Source organism: Rutidosis leptorrhynchoides, chromosome 2 (assembly GCF_046630445.1).
Source record: "Rutidosis leptorrhynchoides isolate AG116_Rl617_1_P2 chromosome 2, CSIRO_AGI_Rlap_v1, whole genome shotgun sequence".
Taxonomy (NCBI): Eukaryota; Viridiplantae; Streptophyta; class Magnoliopsida; order Asterales; family Asteraceae; genus Rutidosis; species Rutidosis leptorrhynchoides.
The window spans coordinates 46006739-46024333 of NC_092334.1; the positions used below are offsets into that span (position 1 = coordinate 46006739).

General features: G+C 35.6%; 1 protein-coding gene across 1 annotated transcript; it reads right to left on the reverse strand.

The window, feature by feature from the left end:
• Positions 1-14268: 14268 nt before the first annotated feature.
• Positions 14269-16285, reverse strand: LOC139890813 (BTB/POZ domain-containing protein At4g08455-like). Its single transcript, XM_071873728.1, has 2 exons — positions 15965-16285; positions 14269-14766 (listed from the first exon to the last, which is right to left on the reverse strand). The coding sequence occupies exons 1-2, from the start codon at positions 16283-16285 to the stop codon at positions 14338-14340; spliced, it is 750 nt and encodes a 249-aa protein (XP_071729829.1). The 3' UTR covers positions 14269-14337.
• Between the last annotated feature and the right edge of the window lie 1310 nt (positions 16286-17595).

The following is a 17595-nucleotide window of genomic DNA, read 5'->3' on the forward strand; positions in this document are numbered from 1 at the left end:
GGGTGCGGCTCCCGGAATAAGATCGATTTGGAATTCAACTGGTCGATGAGGTGGAAGACCCAGCAATTCGTAGGGAAATACATCGGAATAGTCACTAACAATTGGTACATCATCGATGTGCTTCTCATCAGACTCGACTTTCTTAATGTGAGCAAGGATCGCAAAACAACCCTTACGGAGTAGTTTTCTAACTTTAAGGCACGAAACAAGGTTGAGTCCGGTGCAAATCTTATCGCCATAAACAATCAAAGGTTCACCATTCTCGATAGGAATTCGGATTGTGTTAAGATCACAAAGGATGTGAGATTTCATTTTGGCTAACCAATTCATACCGATTATTACATCAAAGCTTCCTAGTTCCATGGGTATCAAGTCAATTTCAAACTCATTACCCAAAATGTTTAATGTGCACCCCCGGTAATATGTGTCGGCACTCAATAGTTTCCCGTTGGCCACTTCAATGGTATAAGTGGTATCTAGTAGGAGTGGTGGAGTGCTAAAAGAATGAATTAAAGTCTTGGATACAAAGCATTTATCGGCACCCGAATCAAATAAACAACTAACATAAGTTTTGTTGAGAAGAAACGTACCCGTGACTAATTCATTGTCATCTCGGGCTTCCTCGGTGTTGAAGTTGAAAGCTCGGCTGCGCGTATTGGGGTTATCTTTCCTCTTCGGGCATGCATTTCTATAATGGCCCGTTTGGCCACATTCATAACAAGTGTCCGTTTTTGGTGCATTGGGCCCCTTTCGAGCGATGGGGGCAACATTTTTACACTCATTGGCCTTATGACCAACTCCTTGGCACCGGTGGCAAATTAACTTGCCACATTCACCAAAGTGATGTTTGTTGCATTTGTTGCAAAGAGGTAGGTTCCTGGCATAACCCTTCTTGCCGTCGGAGGTGTAAGGCTTCTTAGCAAAGTTGTTGTTACTTGTTTGGGGGGCTTCCCACTTTCTTTTGTTGTTACCCGACTTATCCTCGGCTTTAGGTGCCGGCACTACAATTTCGTCCACCATTTCTATCAATTTACGGGCCATGTTCAAAGCTTCTTGATGATTAGTGGGTTTGGATGACATTACTCCGTGTTTGATGCTCTTTGGAAGACCATCCATGTAAAGTTCAACCCTTAAAGCTTCGGGGTTCACAAGATTTGGGCACATCAAGGCTAGTTCGGAAAATCATTGATTATAAGCCTTGAGATCATTTCCGACCGCCTTTAAAGTTCTTAGCTCTTGTTCGAGCCTTTGGGTTTCTTCACGAGGGAAATATTCGACAATCATCTTTTCCCTCAAGTCGGCCCAAGAGAGGGCGTGAGCTTCATCGGTATCCACCGATTGTACATAGGTGTTCCACCACGTGAGGGCGATACCGGCAAAGGTGTGGGTGAAATATTTGACTTTATCTTGGTCTCGACAACCGCTTATGCTAAAAATGGCTTCCGTTTGTTCGAACCATCGAGTGAGTACAACCGGTCCCCCGGTTCCATCAAAAGTGTGAGGTTTGCACCCCATGAAGGCTTTGTAGGAGCACCCTTCGCTTGAGTTACCGGCCCCTTGATTGTTGTTGTTGTATTTGTTGTTATTGTTGGAGGAGTGATCGGCCATGGCCGCTTCCACGGCGGTGGCTATCATTCGTTGTAGAGCTTGTTCGGGAGTCTCATGGCGTGGCACACGACGAGGAGGCATTGTTCCATCAAAACACGAGAATACCGTTGATTAGTATTTTCAATAATACTAATCATGATATGGAAATAGGATAGAGAGAAAAATTTTCCTTGACTCGCCTTAAATTCTTTGTGTCATAATGTTGGAACGTTCATATGAGTCACCGTAATATAATCCCGGAAATTATATTACCCTAATTCATATGTGCATTCGACATTACTTCACTAAGTCAAGGTGGCGCGTCAATCAAATTAAACAACGTGAGATTAAGATGAAATAAAAGTAGATATGAGTAGAAACGTTTGAGTATAATGCACAAGTAGTCAAGTAATTCCTACTTCAAGTCTATATGCCAGTTGTAGTCTAGACTCACCAATGTACCCTATGACTCGGGATTGACACCAATGAACTCTAAATCCCTACAACCAACGCTCTGATACCATCTGTAGCGACCCGACAAAATCGTCATTGATGGCGCCGTCTACTTAGGTCCCGTTACGTGGTCATAAGTCTTTAAAACAACGTTTGACCAAAAGTATGTCGCATTCATTTCAAAAGTAAAGATGTTTCAAGGTTTACAAGGTAGTTTGACAACTAGTTACATAACAAAGTTTAAAGTACAATTTAAACATATGCGACACAAATGAAAGTAGCCAAAAGACGCTCCACGTATGCATGTTTACTCGACATCCAAGCAAGTATCAAAAGTAATGAGCGGAAGCATGTATCACACAAATGTTCAAGGACCTGAGAAAAACATAGAAATCTGTCAACGAAAACGTTGGTGAAATCATAGGTTTGAGTAAGTAAGTACAAGTGAACCACAAGATTTGCAACAATGATATAATAGTAATACATTCCAAAAGTTCGTTTCACGAGCACCCAATTATCAATGCTTAACATTCCTTCCATAGAACCCCATCACAATAGTGTTAGAACATACACTGTTTCTCGAAAATATATTTCATTCGTAAACGGTAGCGAACCGTTTGAATGAGGGTTTGTCAAACCCATATGGCCATATAACATAAGTTCTCGCTTACACCCGGCAAGTGTAACTAATGATAATCGAATTGAGGATTTTTGTTCAAACTCGTATGTAGAATGTTTGTTTTCTTGTACTTGTGTTCACTTAGTAAAAAGAAACGTTATTGTTTTCTCATCCCAAATGTAAGTGCAAAAGAGTAAAAGTGGGACTATGATCTCACCTTGAGTGCAAGGGCAAATAAGTACTTCGACAAGTAACGTGTGCAAAGAACAATGCTAGTCTTGACCTAAACAAATAGGTTGTATCAATAACGATAGTCACGATTGGTCAAAGATGTTCAATTAGTCCTATGGCTCAATACGACTTAAATAGTATAGCATGTGAATCACGTTGTCAAGTTTCATACAAGAATCAAGTATAAAGGCATGTTAAAACGATTGCATAAACGTTTGGTTAAGTTTGACTAAAAGTCAAACTTGGTCAAAGTCAAAGTCAACGGGGTCAGGTCGGGTACCCGACAATTTTTCTAAGTTTTATAATCATATATGAGCATGTTGGTCAAGTTTCATGTCAATCGGAGGTGCGTAGCATAGCAAACATTTTTCGTGAGACGACCAAACAAAACAGAATCTGATAGTGTATCTGGACGGCGTCCAGAATTAAGTTTTGGACGGTGTCCAAGGTTTGGGACGGTGTCCAGAATTAAGTTTTGGACGGTGTCCAAGGTTTGGGACGGTGTCCCAATTGGTACTCAGACCCTGTTTGCAGAAAACACAAGTGCACGAACCAAACTTCAATCAATCCTAGTTTATGATCCGCAAACAATCAAAACATGTATCTTATATCATCGGAAAGCTCTTTTGACAAGGAACACAACTAGATACATTTCCTAAATCAAGTTCATCATTTAATACAACAAAAACCTCGCCGAATGATCGTTAAACGTTCAAAATCAATGTTTCAAGTTCATCAAATGCATTTTAAGTTTCGGGAAACCAATTCACACATATGATATGCCGTTTTGAAGGTAATCAAACACACATTGCAACCAAACACTTATCAATAACATTTCATAGCATTTGATGCATCAGAAGTTCATATTAAGCCTATCAAACCCTAACCAAAATCTCAAAACCAATAATCATGTTAATGTAAGGTTTTGATGTCAATCAACACACCAAAACGAAGCTAATGAAGTAACTAACACTTTGAACATACAAACATTAACATCTAAACACATTTCATCATCCAAAATCAAAGATTTAACAAACACTTTTTCAAGTTCATGCTAGTTATGTCAAATCACAAGATCGAGCATACAAATTACATATACGACATCACAATGAGCCATAGACACTAATTAACACACTTTTAAGTCAAGAACACTAAGATTATGAAATTTAGAGTTTTTAGAAAGTTACCCAACCGAGATGAAATTAGTATCAAAACGTAGAGAATGAAGAGAGGATTCCAAATATGTAATTTGTTTTGATGTTAGCCTCCAAAATCGAATTTAGGTGATGAATTAAGGATTGAATGTTGAGAGGATTTGGAAGTAGTAAAAGATGAGGATGAAAATGAATAGATGAAAGGGGTTTGACCCTTTGACCTAGTCAAGGGTTGATCCCTTATCAAGTTTAGTCCCTCAACTTTCGTTCGGGTGCGTGAATTACCTAAACGAGATAATTTAAAACGCGTATTAACGGGAGATGTTATAAGCATTTAACGGAGTTTAAAATTGTATAACGGAAAAGTAAACGGAAAAAGGCGCGATGTTACACAACTTATGTCCCGGTTCCGATTTTTCAAATGTCCTTTCGTACGCTGAGAAAACTTGTATTTTACATTTCGTGTCACGTACCTTTGTCAAAATATAGCCTTAAATTATCCCTAAACTATACCACTCAAAGTATATCTTAAACTTTCGAGTATTTTGATCATTTACTTCTATAAATCATCGTCTCGCTATTTGTTAATATATATATATATATATATATATATATATATATATATATATATATATATATATATATATAATAACAATTCGTTTTTATGACCAAGTTAATATTATATTTTATCGTATTGTTAAATATATATTTTCAATATTAATAAACACGTTTTAAAATACATATCGCAAGTTATTCATATATCTAATTCCAACAGTTAATATTCCTTATTATTGTATGTGTCCAAATTTACGTTATTTAATCAAACACTTTACCATTTATTCCGAATACCGTTATGAATGAATGATTTCCCAAATCAACGTGGACCTCACAACAGAGACCCGTAATATTATCATAATCCTTAAGGGACTCATTAAATATCTTTTAATTCAATCGTTTGGCATAATCTTTTAATTCCGTAGTTGAATATATCAATCAGATAATCAAACCAATAAGTTTAATGCACAGTATCATTTACTTAACATTTTGTTATGTTTTCAAGTTATATTATATGTACCTATTTACATATAATTGTTCGCGAATCGTTGAGAACAATCGAAGGGTAATTGAATAATTCAAAATTTTGAGATTCAACTTCATAGACTTTGCTTATCGTGTCGGAAACGTTAAAGATTAAGTTTAAATTTGGTCAGAAATTTCCGGGTCATCACACCTCAACAACTCGCGGCTGTACATAACACTTTCCACGTCTCGAATCTGAAGAAGTGCTTCGCTAAAAAAGATCTCACTATTCCTTTAGATGAAATTAAAATCAATGAAAAACTACAATTCATTGAAGAACCCGTCGAGATAATGGATAGTGAGGTTAAAAGGCTCAAGCAAAATAAGATACCGATCGTCAAGGTTCGATGGAATGCTCGTAGGGGACCCGAGTTCACCTGGGAGCATGAAGATCAAATGAAGCTGAAATACCCGTACCTATTTTCAGAAGATTCGTCAACACCTCCAACTGCTTAAAATTTCGGGACGAAATTTATTTAACGGGTAGGTACTGTAGTGACCCGAACTTTTCCATGTTTATATATATTAAATGAAATTTTTATTTACATGATTATGTGTTTCCAACATGTTAATCAATCAAACTTGTTAAGACTTGATTAATTGAAATAGGTTTCATATAGACAATTGACCACCCAAGTTGACCGGTGATTCACGAACGTTAAAACTTGTAAAAACTATATGATGACATATATATGATTATATTTATAGTTAAAATGATATTATGATAAGTAAGTATCTCATTAGGTATTTTAACAATAAGTTATATACATAAAATTGAGTTTATTGAATTAAGAAACTCGAAACGATATATATAACGATTATCGTTATAACAACGTCTTACTAAATACATATGAATCATATTAAGATATTGATACACAATGTTTAATCATGATAAATGATAAGTAAACATGTCATTAAGTGTATTAACAATGAACTACATATGTAAAAACAAGACTACTAACTTAATGATTTCGAAACGAGACATATATGTAACGATTATCGTTGTAACAACATTTAACTGTATATATATATATATATATATATATATATATATCATACTAAGATATATTAATATATCATAATATCATGATAATGTAATAATTTAACATCTCTTTAGATATAATAAACAATAGGTTAACAACATTTAACAAGATCGTTAACCTAAAGGTTTCAAAACAACATTTACATGTAACGACTAACGATGACTTAACGACTCAGTTAAAATGTACATACATGTAGTGTTTTAATATGTATTCATACACTTTTGAAAGACTTCAAGACACTTATCAAAACACTTCTACTTAACAAAAATGCTTACAATTAAATCCTCGTTCAGTTTCATCAACAATTCTACTCGTATGCACCCGTATTCGTACTCGTACAATACACAACTTTTAGATGTATGTACTATTGGTATATACACTCCAATGATCAGATCTTAGTAGCCCATGTGAGTCACCTAACACATGTGGGAACCATCATTTGGCAACTAGCATGAAATATCTCATAAAATTACAAAAATATTAGTAATCATTCATGACTTATTTACATGTAAACAAAATTACACATCCTTTATATCTAATCCATATACCAACGACCAAAAAAACCTACAAACACTTTCATTCTTCAATTTTCTCCATCTAATTGATCTCTCTCAAGTTCTATCTTCAAGTTCTAAGTGTTCTTCATAAATTCTATAAGTTCTAGTTTCATAAAATCAAGAATACTTCCAATTTTGCTAGCTTACTTCCAATCTTGTAAAGTGATCATCCAACCGCAAGAAATCTTTCTTATTTACAGTAAGATATCTTTCTAATACAAGGTAATACTCATATTCAAACTTTGATTCAATTTCTATAACTATAACAATCTTATTTCGAGTGGAAATCTTACTTGAACTTGTTTTCGTGTCATGATTCTGCTTCAAGAACTTTCAAGCCATCCAAGGATCCTTTGAAGCTAGATCTATTTTTCTCATTTCCAGTAGGTTTATCCACAAAACCTGAGGTAGTAATGATGTTCATAACATCATTCGATTCATATATATAAAACTACCTTATCCGAAGGTTTAAACTTTAAATCACTAGAACATAGTTTAGTTAATTCCAAACTTGTTCGCAAACAAAAGTTAATTCTTCTAACTTGACTTTTAAAATCAACTAAACACATGTTCTATATCTATATGATATGCTAACTTAATTATTTAAAACCTGGAAACACGAAAAACACCGTAAAACCGGACATACGCCGTCGTAGTAACATCGCGGGCTGTTTTGGGTTTGATAATTAAAAACTATGATAAAATTTGATTTAAAAGTTTTTCTTCTGGAAAAATGATTTTTCTTATGAACATGAAACTATATCCAAAAATCATGGTTAAACTCAAAGTGGAAGTATGTTTTTCAAAATGGTCATCAAGACGTCGTTCTTTCGACTGAAATGACTACCTCTTACAAAAATGACTTGTAACTTATATTTCTGACTATAAACCTATACTTTTTATGTTTAGATTCATAAAATATAGTTCAATATAAAACCATAGCAATTTGATTAACTCAAAACGGATTTAAAACGAAGAAGTTATGGGTAAAACAAGATTGGATAATTTTTCTTGTTGTAGCTACGTGAAAATTGGTAACAAATCTATATTAATCATATCCTAGCTAACTTATATTGTATTATACATGTATTCTAATATATTATGTAATCTTAGGATACCATAGACACGTATGCAAATGTTTTGACATATCATATCGACCCATCTATATATATTATTTGAAACAACCATAGACACTCTATATGCAGTAATGTTGGAGTTAGCTATACAGGGTTGAGGTTGATTCCAAAAATATATATACTTTGAGTTGTGATCTAGCCTGAGACGTGTATACACTGGGTCGTGGTTTGATTCAAGATAACATATATCAATTTATTTCTGTACATCTAACTCTGGACAACTAGTTGTAGGTTACTAACGAGGACAGCTGACTTAATAAACTTAAAACATTAAAATGTATTAAAAATGTTGTAAATATATTTTGAACATACTTTGATATATATATGTACATGTTTTTTATAGGTTCGTGAATCAACCAGTGGCCAAGTCTTACTTCCCGACGAAGTAAAAATCTGTGAAAGTGAGTTTCATTTGCCTTTTTACCCTTTATATTTTTGGGCTGAGAATACATGCGCAATTTTTATAAATGTTTTACGAAATAGACACAAGTAATCGAAACTACATTATATGGATGAATGATCGAAGCCGAATATGCCCCTTTTTACTTGGTAACCTAAGAATTAGTAAACCAGTCTACTAATTGACGCGAATCCTAAAGATAGATCTATTGGGCCTAACAAACCTCATCCGTTGTAGCGGATGCTTTAGTACTTTGATGTTGTTTTATCATGTCCGATGGATGTCCCGGAATGATAGGGGATATTCTTATATACATCTTGTTAATGTCGGTTACCAGGTGTTCAAACTATATTAATGATTTTTTATCTCTATGTATGGGATGTGTATTGAAATATGAAATCTTGTGGTCTATTATTATGATTTGATAATATATAGGTTAAACCTATAACTCACCAACATTTTTGTTGACGTTTTAAGCATGTTTATTCTCAGGTGATTATTAAGAGCTTCCGCTGTTGCATACTAAAATAAGGACAAGATTTGGAGTCCATGCTTGTATGATATTATGTAAAAACTGCATTCAAGAAACTTATTTTTGATGTAATATATTCTTATTGTAAACCATTATGTAATGGTCGTGTGTAAACGGTATATTCTAGATTATCATTATTTGATAATCTACGTAATGCTTTTTAAACCTTTATAGATAAAATAAAGGTTATGGTTGTTTTAAAAATGAATGCAGTCTTTGAAAAACGTCTCATATAGAGGTCAAAACCTCGCAACGAAATCAATTAATATGAAACTTTTATAATCAATATGAACGGAACATTTCAAAGGGTTCCGAGTTTACATAGGAATCCGAAGAGTTTGTTTTAGTGTATCTTCCTGCTTGTCATGCGGATTTGATCGCGAGGACGCGCTCCGATTCAAGTGGGGGAGACTTGTAACGACCCAAAAATATCAAGAAAAGACACTAGGAGCGTCGTTTCTAGGTTCAGGAGCGCCGCTCCTGGACGGGGAAAAGAATGGGTCTTTTAATTAAATTGTAAAAATATGAAGGGCACTTTGGTCTTTTCACATATGATTGTATATAAGCCTTTTGATCAGATCTAGATCTCACTTTTCACCTCATCTTTCACCCACTCAAACACTCTCATCCATTCTTAGAGAGAGAAACCCATTTTGGAGTGAGAGAGCTCAAATCAAGGAGGAAGAAGCTTGATTCGGGCCAAAGCGCGAGTAATAAAGTTGTTCATATAGTTACTAGCTACGTTTTGATTGTGGTGGTATGTCCAAATCTTGATATTCTTTACTTTGATTTGTTTGAGGGTTAGGGTTTGGGTCAATGGTGAACATAAAACCCATTTGTTGGTGATTTAGGGTTTTTGGGTAAGATCGGGTCATAAGAACCCAAGAATGACTAACCTAGGATTTTAAGTGATAAATTGTGTTTATGGGTCTTAAATGGTTGGTTAATCACTAGCACACTTTGTTTCTAAGCGATTGGGTGTTGTTTGGGTTTGTGGATGACCCAAATGGGCATGTTGACCTTGGAATGGGTCAAAAGAGTCTTGGGTGACCTAAGTTGCCTTATGGGTATAAAAATGCACTATCCTTGTGTTAATAAGTGTATTAAGACCTTAATCGATTGATGTTAGTGATTTGGTGTAATCTTAAACTAGTGCGAAGGTTAATGGTGCAAATGAGTCACATTTGCACTATGGGTCAAAATGACACTAGGATAGTGAGTGAGTTGGTTGACCAACTTGATTGTATGATTGATTATGTGCATAATGTAATAGGTGAGTTACATTAAAGGTTGCGAGCTTGGTTTATCATTCACCAAAGGCATTAAGGTGAGTGGAATAATTATACGTGTATGTATATAATGTATTTATTTACGTGGCGTGAAATGTGGGTTAGTCGCGGTGTTAAGACACTACATTTTACGTGACGAGTGGGTTAGTCACGGTGTTAAGACACCACTTCGGGGTTAGTGACATGTAGGTTAGTCGCGGTGTTGAGACACCACATTGTCGTGATGGGTGGGTTTATGGCGGTGTTAAGACACCACCCGGGGATTAGTGATACGCGGTGTTAAGTACACTAATGGTCGTTGTGAACTCCGATGGTCTTTCGCGAGCATCATTCCCTTGTACGATTGGTTATCCAGGTTATATGTTAATTAATACTAGCATATTATATTGTTCGTGTTATATGCTATTATTTGTGCTAGCTTTTGGTATTGGAGATTTAGCGTTATACTTTGCGATGGTATGCTAATTAATTTGCTAGCGTGTATGCGGTAATTGTGTAAGTGTTTGCAAGTATATATGTATGTGTATAATTATTGCATTCATTAAGCGTTTAGCTTACCCTCTCGTTGTTCACTTTTTTAGGCTCCGGCCTGGATAAAGGCAAGGGTATTCGGTTGAATTAGAAGTCTCCCACTTTTATTATGATAGTGGATGCTTTTGGATTTTGACCTAAGCGTGGGGTAGTCTAATCCCAAACACCATGCTCGTTAAATGTTTGGAAGTTAAACTCTTTTGGGTCAAAATTGCTACTTTAATGTATTCAATGGGTCGTTGGAGTCCCAAGGGTCGTTGTGCCAGTTTTGTTCTATAAATACTCTTATTTTATGAATGGAATGTAATTTGTCTTTTGAAATTGTGGCTGAGTATTTGGGTTGGCATGACACTTGGTCAAATATCGAACCAATCCTTCCCAGGTACAGGAGCGCCGCTTTTGGGGTAAAAGCGCCGCTCCCGAACATCATTTGATGGTATTTGTGACCGCATCAAAAGCGCCGCTCTTGGCATCAAAAGCGCCGCTCTTGGGTCTTTAAAAGCACCGCACCTGAGTCTGGTGCGCCACTCCTGCTAAAAAACAAAATTTGTCGGTTTTTAAGAAAACGGTTTGGAGTCGTTTCAAGGATTTCTCGTTTCCTCCGATCTGCCGATTTCTCCCCGAGTACTCGGCCGAGTCGGCTGAGTTTTGCAACACTGCTCCCATTCGCAAATCGAACCTTACCGGAGTATTCCTTGAAATTCACCATCTCGTTCATGTATGGGGTAACATGATACGAGACACCCGAATCTAAAACCCAAGATTCGTCAAGAACCTCTTTTTGGCACGTCAACACTTCTTCGATTACCATAGTCGATACGCTCCCACCCGACTTAAGACTCGGGCACTTTGACTTATAGTGACCAACTTGTTGACAATTCCAACACACCACGTTCTTGCTCCTTGACGGACTTCTTGACCTAGCTCTTCTCTGACTAATACTTAGAACCAAACCCGAACTTCCATTCGAATCTTTCCTACAAATACATTCGCTAAGAATCAAATCCCGGATTCCTTCAAAAATTAACTTAGTAGTTCCGGATGAACTACTAACCGCCGTAACCAAACCGACCCAACTAACTATCAGGCAATGAAGATAGCAAAACAACGCCTCAAGCTCATCATCAAATTTAATATTCACCGACTTCAAACGAGTTAAAATTGAATTAAATTCGTTAAAATGATCCGCCGCCGAGGAACCCTCCATCATTCTAGCATTCACCAGTTGCCGAATCAAGAAAACTTTATTCAAAGCGGATGGTTTTTCATACATGTTAGATAAAGCGGCAAGTACACCCACCGTTGTGGTTTCACCCACGATGTTGTAAGCAACGTTCTTGGCCAGAGAAAGTCGAACAACTCCTAGGGCTTGCCTATCCGACAACTCCCACTCGCCTTGAGTCATCTCTTCCAGTTTAACACCCTTCAACGGTTGGTAAAACTTCTTTTGATAGAGCACATCTTCTATTTGCATCTTCCAAAAGCTAAAATCATTCCCATCAAACTTATCAATCTTCACATCACTTTTTCTGCCATTGTTCCCGTGAAACCGAATCGAAGCTCTTGATACCACTTGTTAGGAATAAAGCACGTGAGCCCTAACAAGACTTGATAACCCTATGTTATCAAACCCACTTACAATAAACGAAAATAATTGATGTATATGAAGAAAATAGCAAAAAAGATAAATACAATAGATTTAACGAGGTTGTATGTAATCACGAATAATTACTTCAATCCTCGGCCACCAAAGAGAGTTCTTTTATTGATAAATTTCGTGGATACATGTATGGGTTAAAATAAGATGCTTAAATAGGCAAAACTCAACAAGGAAATAGCTTTGGGAACAAGAAAACACGTTTTTGGAAACTTCCCTGTCAGACGAAGCCGCGCCGCGCCGCACCTCCACGGCAAAATCCAAAACAACAACTTTCTTCGAACTGACCCTTGTTTACACTCTAGGCCGTGTCGCGCCTAGGAGAGGCCGCGGCGTGCCTTATCTGCAAAGTGAATTCTTCTTTTTCTTTAAATCCTTGTTTAACTCGCTTCGCACTCCAACATGAACTAGTATTATCCAGTTTACATCTTATGTTATGTTTTATGAATAATCTGTATTTTTTTCTTTATTTTCTAAAAGATAATTTTTAAACCTCTTATTATATTTGAGCCTTTTTGCTATGGCTTCAAGTTCTTGTATGTTATTTACACAGCAACAACATTATTATTGTTATTTTAAGGGCAAACTTATACACCCAACACAATTTTCCACCCCTAGACTTGAACTCACAACCTCTTGGTTGGAGGGGTTCAATCGATACCGCTAGGCCAATTGCTCTTTTGGTGAACAACATTATTAATGTAAAACGGGGTAAAACGAAAGGACCAACGGAGCAAAAAGGTCTTTCTTCTTTCATGTCGTAGTCTTTGACGTTGTAATGTTGTGAAGTCTTGATATGACTGAAGTTGAGGGAGTGTTTGTCGTTGATTGTTAGTGCAACACCCATTAAAAAAAATCTTATAGTAGCCGTCGGCTACTGACTAGCTAGCAGCAATTAGCGGTAGCTACTAGGTAGCCAAGATAGTGCATGAAAGTGGGAAGCTTGTATCACATTAACTCTTGAGAGCGAAACTTTACACAAAAAATTCCAACTTTACTTAGAGTGGGGAAGCATGGAATTCCTTAACGGTCATTACACCTAGAACATTCTCTATTCTAGCCTCTTTTAACTGAACTTCACTCCTTCAAATCAGTGTCACATCAGCACTAACCACTTTAACATTCCTTTAACTTAATCCTCCATATCTTTCACTAAATATTACCCACAAGTATACCCCAAAAATAAAATATGTACAATTTATCAAACACAAAGTACAATCAAAATACATTACGCCAAACTTTTGGCTGATGTTTGCTTTGACTTTGCACTACCTTTCGTAGTTAAGTGTCGATTGTGACACTTTTATTAGCATGATTTTGTGATGGCAAAGGAGGACAGGACAACTTCACAACATCTAGTTGAAAAACGTAAACAGCTTCATTCGTCTAGCCTAGTGTATCTGAAAATTGCTCTGTGGTCGGTGAGGAAACCGGAGAATACAATATATGAAAGGATCATCAAACAGACTTATTTGATCAGAGGTTATGGGTGTAGCTGCTCTTATGATTTCATATATACTAAACTTAAAAACTTAAATCTTAACTTAATACAGGTTTAGATATTCTAAAGTTCCAATTTAAAGTTAAAGGTCACACCGTTCTCCTTTAACAACTTGTATTATTCTGCATTTGTATTGAGATTTTTGTTTCTTTGAATCTGCAAACCCGTACCATATTGTGTATGTGTGTGCGTGTTTTGCATATTAGTTCTGCCGGGCATGGTTGATCACTTCTAAGAAATTACCATTTTGATTTGAACCTATTTAAACTTGTTACCCCGACCCTTCCGATTCGTTTGTTTTGATTGTAAAAAATCATCTATTTTTATGATTAAATACACATGATTATACAAAACATATAGGGAGTATAACTAAAAGAGATTACCATAAACACCCGGGTAAATCAAATTTAGATTCGATCTTCAAACGGATAAAGTAGATGCAAAAGTTGCAAACACATCAATAATGTAGCTACCATTTGCAAAAACGCTGCTAAAGATACTTAAAAGAGCATGGAACTAAAGCACAATATCTACGTGCTATCATGACTGGTGGCAACAGCATAATATCTACGTGTTAGAATAGTAAGCTTCATAAATATTCACAACAAGCCGAGTATCTTTTTCTACAAGCTCTAAATACTCTTCACTCTCGTTTAGGTTATCCATATTGTCCAAAATTAATGATAATGCAGCATCAAGCAAGGTTTCTGCATTATGCTGATGAGCAAATGAGTAGTTCTTAAGTGAACTTTCCCAGTTAAGTTTCGATATCAAGAATGTCTCACAATAGCTTTTTAGATGATTTACTTCGTATTTGTTGGCTAAAACTAAAAGATCACATGCCATGTCATCATCAAGAGTTGCTTCAGCTGTGTAGAGGAAGTCGACAAAGGCATGTAGGGCGCCATGTGAAACATCACTGAGCTTGATTGTGTCACTAAGGCTTTCTTCCATTTCGGTTTCAAGCATGGCTTTAAACACTGGTGAACGGCTTGCCTGTTTATTCATATAGAGATAAGTTAGAACCGAAACAAGCTTACATTGAAATATAATTGCAGAAAACATATTCAATTATGCAACAAGATAAATATATACAAGAAGAAAAACAAAACCATGCAACAATCCCTTTCATTATTAATTTATTATTGTAGTTACAAGGTTTACAGAAACTGTTGGGCTTTAATATATAGAAGTTATCAAATTAGAAACCTAGTCGGACACTAATACCTTGCCACCCAAAACTCACGCGATTAGTCTAAAACTTGCACAGTGAGTCTAAAACTCGTGCAGTGGGTTTTTGCAAAATACCTTATCATATCATACCGGCTGTTTATGTTTATTATTTTTCTATATTAAGTCATGTTTCCATTTGCCTCTTAATGGGAAGGGGTGTCCAATTTTTAGATTAACTGGCCGATTAAGTGATAAAGAAACAATAATTTTACATACTGATCATTAAGTGGAAAGTAAACAAGCCTCAAAGATATGCAGAAGTCTTAGGGTTCAAAACTCACTATCAACATATCTTCGGGTGGCCATGGAAAAAGTGTTGAAAACAAACATGAAATAAACCTGTTAGGTCGTGTATATCTGAGCAAAATACTCATCGTTCCCAAATAGCCGGAACAGAGAAAACCTTATTTGTTTAATCATTTACCGGTTCACAGTAAATCTTGTCACTAGGCCTGCAAACAAATTGAGCCAACACACAAAAGACTTCTTTGTTTTACTTTGGTTGCACTAATGGATAGTTCATGACATTGATATGCTAAACAAAACATGAACGCGTACATATGCACATACAAAAAAAAATAACAGATTACATACATGAAACCAATTAAGATGTTCAGGGTTGAATGACTAAGAGGATAAAAGAAACATTCATATTCATATTCATACTTAAATACCAAATAACATTCATGACCTTAAACAACCTACAATAATTGAACAAACGTAGTATATACATAGAAACGAACATAATCAAACAAACATATATAGACAAATTACCAAAGTTCACAAACTAGTGAGACCTCTATTCATATTCGACTGTGCCAAACCACAATGTCTACAAATATACTTCACATATAATATATACTCCCAATTCTAATAAATACAATAAATATTGAAATTCAACACAATATAATATAAATAAAACAAAAAGTATAATTAATAAAAGAAGGGAACAATTACTAACCAAAAGGGCCTTATTAGCAGGAACATGAACCGTATTAGCAACGGGTTTACCCGAATCCATATCAACAACAACCAAAACGACGTCGGTGAAGTAACCGTCAGTAGATAGGTGATCATTGTGGGGTGGAGAGTCAATTGGGTCCCAAAACGAAAGAAAATTAACTATAGATTTCAATTCATTGATTTCACGTTTCAATTCATCGTTTACACGTGTCAATTCTTCGATTTTACCCTTCAATTCTTTTTCGGTCTTACTTGCTTTCTCATAACAACTTCTACAATTACCAGCACTGTAGTAGTTGTTGTACTCGCAATTAAGCATTTCACCATCTCCGAAGTTAACGTGAAGATTTAGATCGTGTAATCAATTTCGTGTCTTATAAATAGCCAGAATCCACTGCTACAAAAAAGAAAGGAACAAACCGGTTTCGATGAGACTTCTATTGATTGAGTTTAAACCGGTTTTAAGTTGGAAACCGGTTTTTTTTTCTTTAGCAAATGGACCGTTTTGCGCTAAAAACTGGTTTCTAAACTTTTTGTAAAAATTAATACGGAGTAATTCACATGTACATACAATAATAAACCAGTTTTTGCCGAACCAAAATTTAAACCAACAAGGCTACAACGGATGAATAATTGTAACCGTACATCTTACATATAGGGTATACACATATTAAATCTTGTAGAAACATACATACAGATCTATTCAGTAACTATTATTAATTTTTAACAAACTATTATCTGTAGAGTAACTAATATGGAGTATTTTGGAGTGCAAGTTAAACAAAATATATACTACAGGTGTGTTTGGCTCGCGTAACTAGTCGGAGCTTATAGCTAAAGCTAAAGTTTATGGTTCGGCCTTGTAGCTAGAAGTTGGAGCGTATACATTTTGCAAGTGTTTGGCCAAAATTAATTGAAACCGGAGCTTATGGAGTAAAGTGACTAAAAAGGCCTACGAGCTTATGAGAGCTTACAAGTGCTTGAGTTTATGATTTTAATAAGCTCCAGGTCATAAACTTTGTTTAGTCGTAGATAAAAGGTAGAGCTTATCAAATTCATTAGCTCCCATAAACTCTTAAAAAATAAACCCCTTACATGTAGTTTATTGAAAAAATTAAAGACTGGAATGTATAATTACTGAAAAACCCTTCATTAATGTTTTACATAATATTAGTGTTGTCCTTTATAGTCAATTTATAATAATAAGGTCCGGCTCCAGCTATTTTATCAAACATTTATAAAAAAAAAATAAGTTTCAGCTTACAGCTACTTTAATAAGCTTCAACTACAGCTCCAGCCATAAGCTCCAGCTACTTTCGTCCAGACACACCTAGGCTAGGAGCTTATTTTATAAGCCAGTTCAACTAGCTTATTTTTCAAGAGCTTATTTTTCAAGAGCTTATGTTTCTGGAGCTTATTTATTACATAAGCTCTTAAAATTTTGTCAACCAAACAATGCTAGAAGTTATAGCTTATGAAAAAAATAAACTAAAGCTCTCATAAGCTCCTAAAAGTTTGTATGTCAAACACACCTACGGAGTACAAGAAGGGTAAAATACCCAATTTCTTCAGGATACTACGACGTGGAATGATGAAATCATTCCATGAACGATCGACGTTACTGGTAAT

Excerpts from the sequence above, each read along its gene's own strand:
- LOC139890813 (XM_071873728.1), bottom strand. The coding sequence starts at position 16,285 with ATGCTTAATTGCGAGTACAACAACTACTACAGTGCTGGTAATTGTAGA. Across the intron at positions 14,767-15,964 it reads CTGCTAATAAGGCCCTTTTG|GCAAGCCGTTCACCAGTGTT; the intron begins GTTAGTAATTGT and ends ATGAATAAACAG.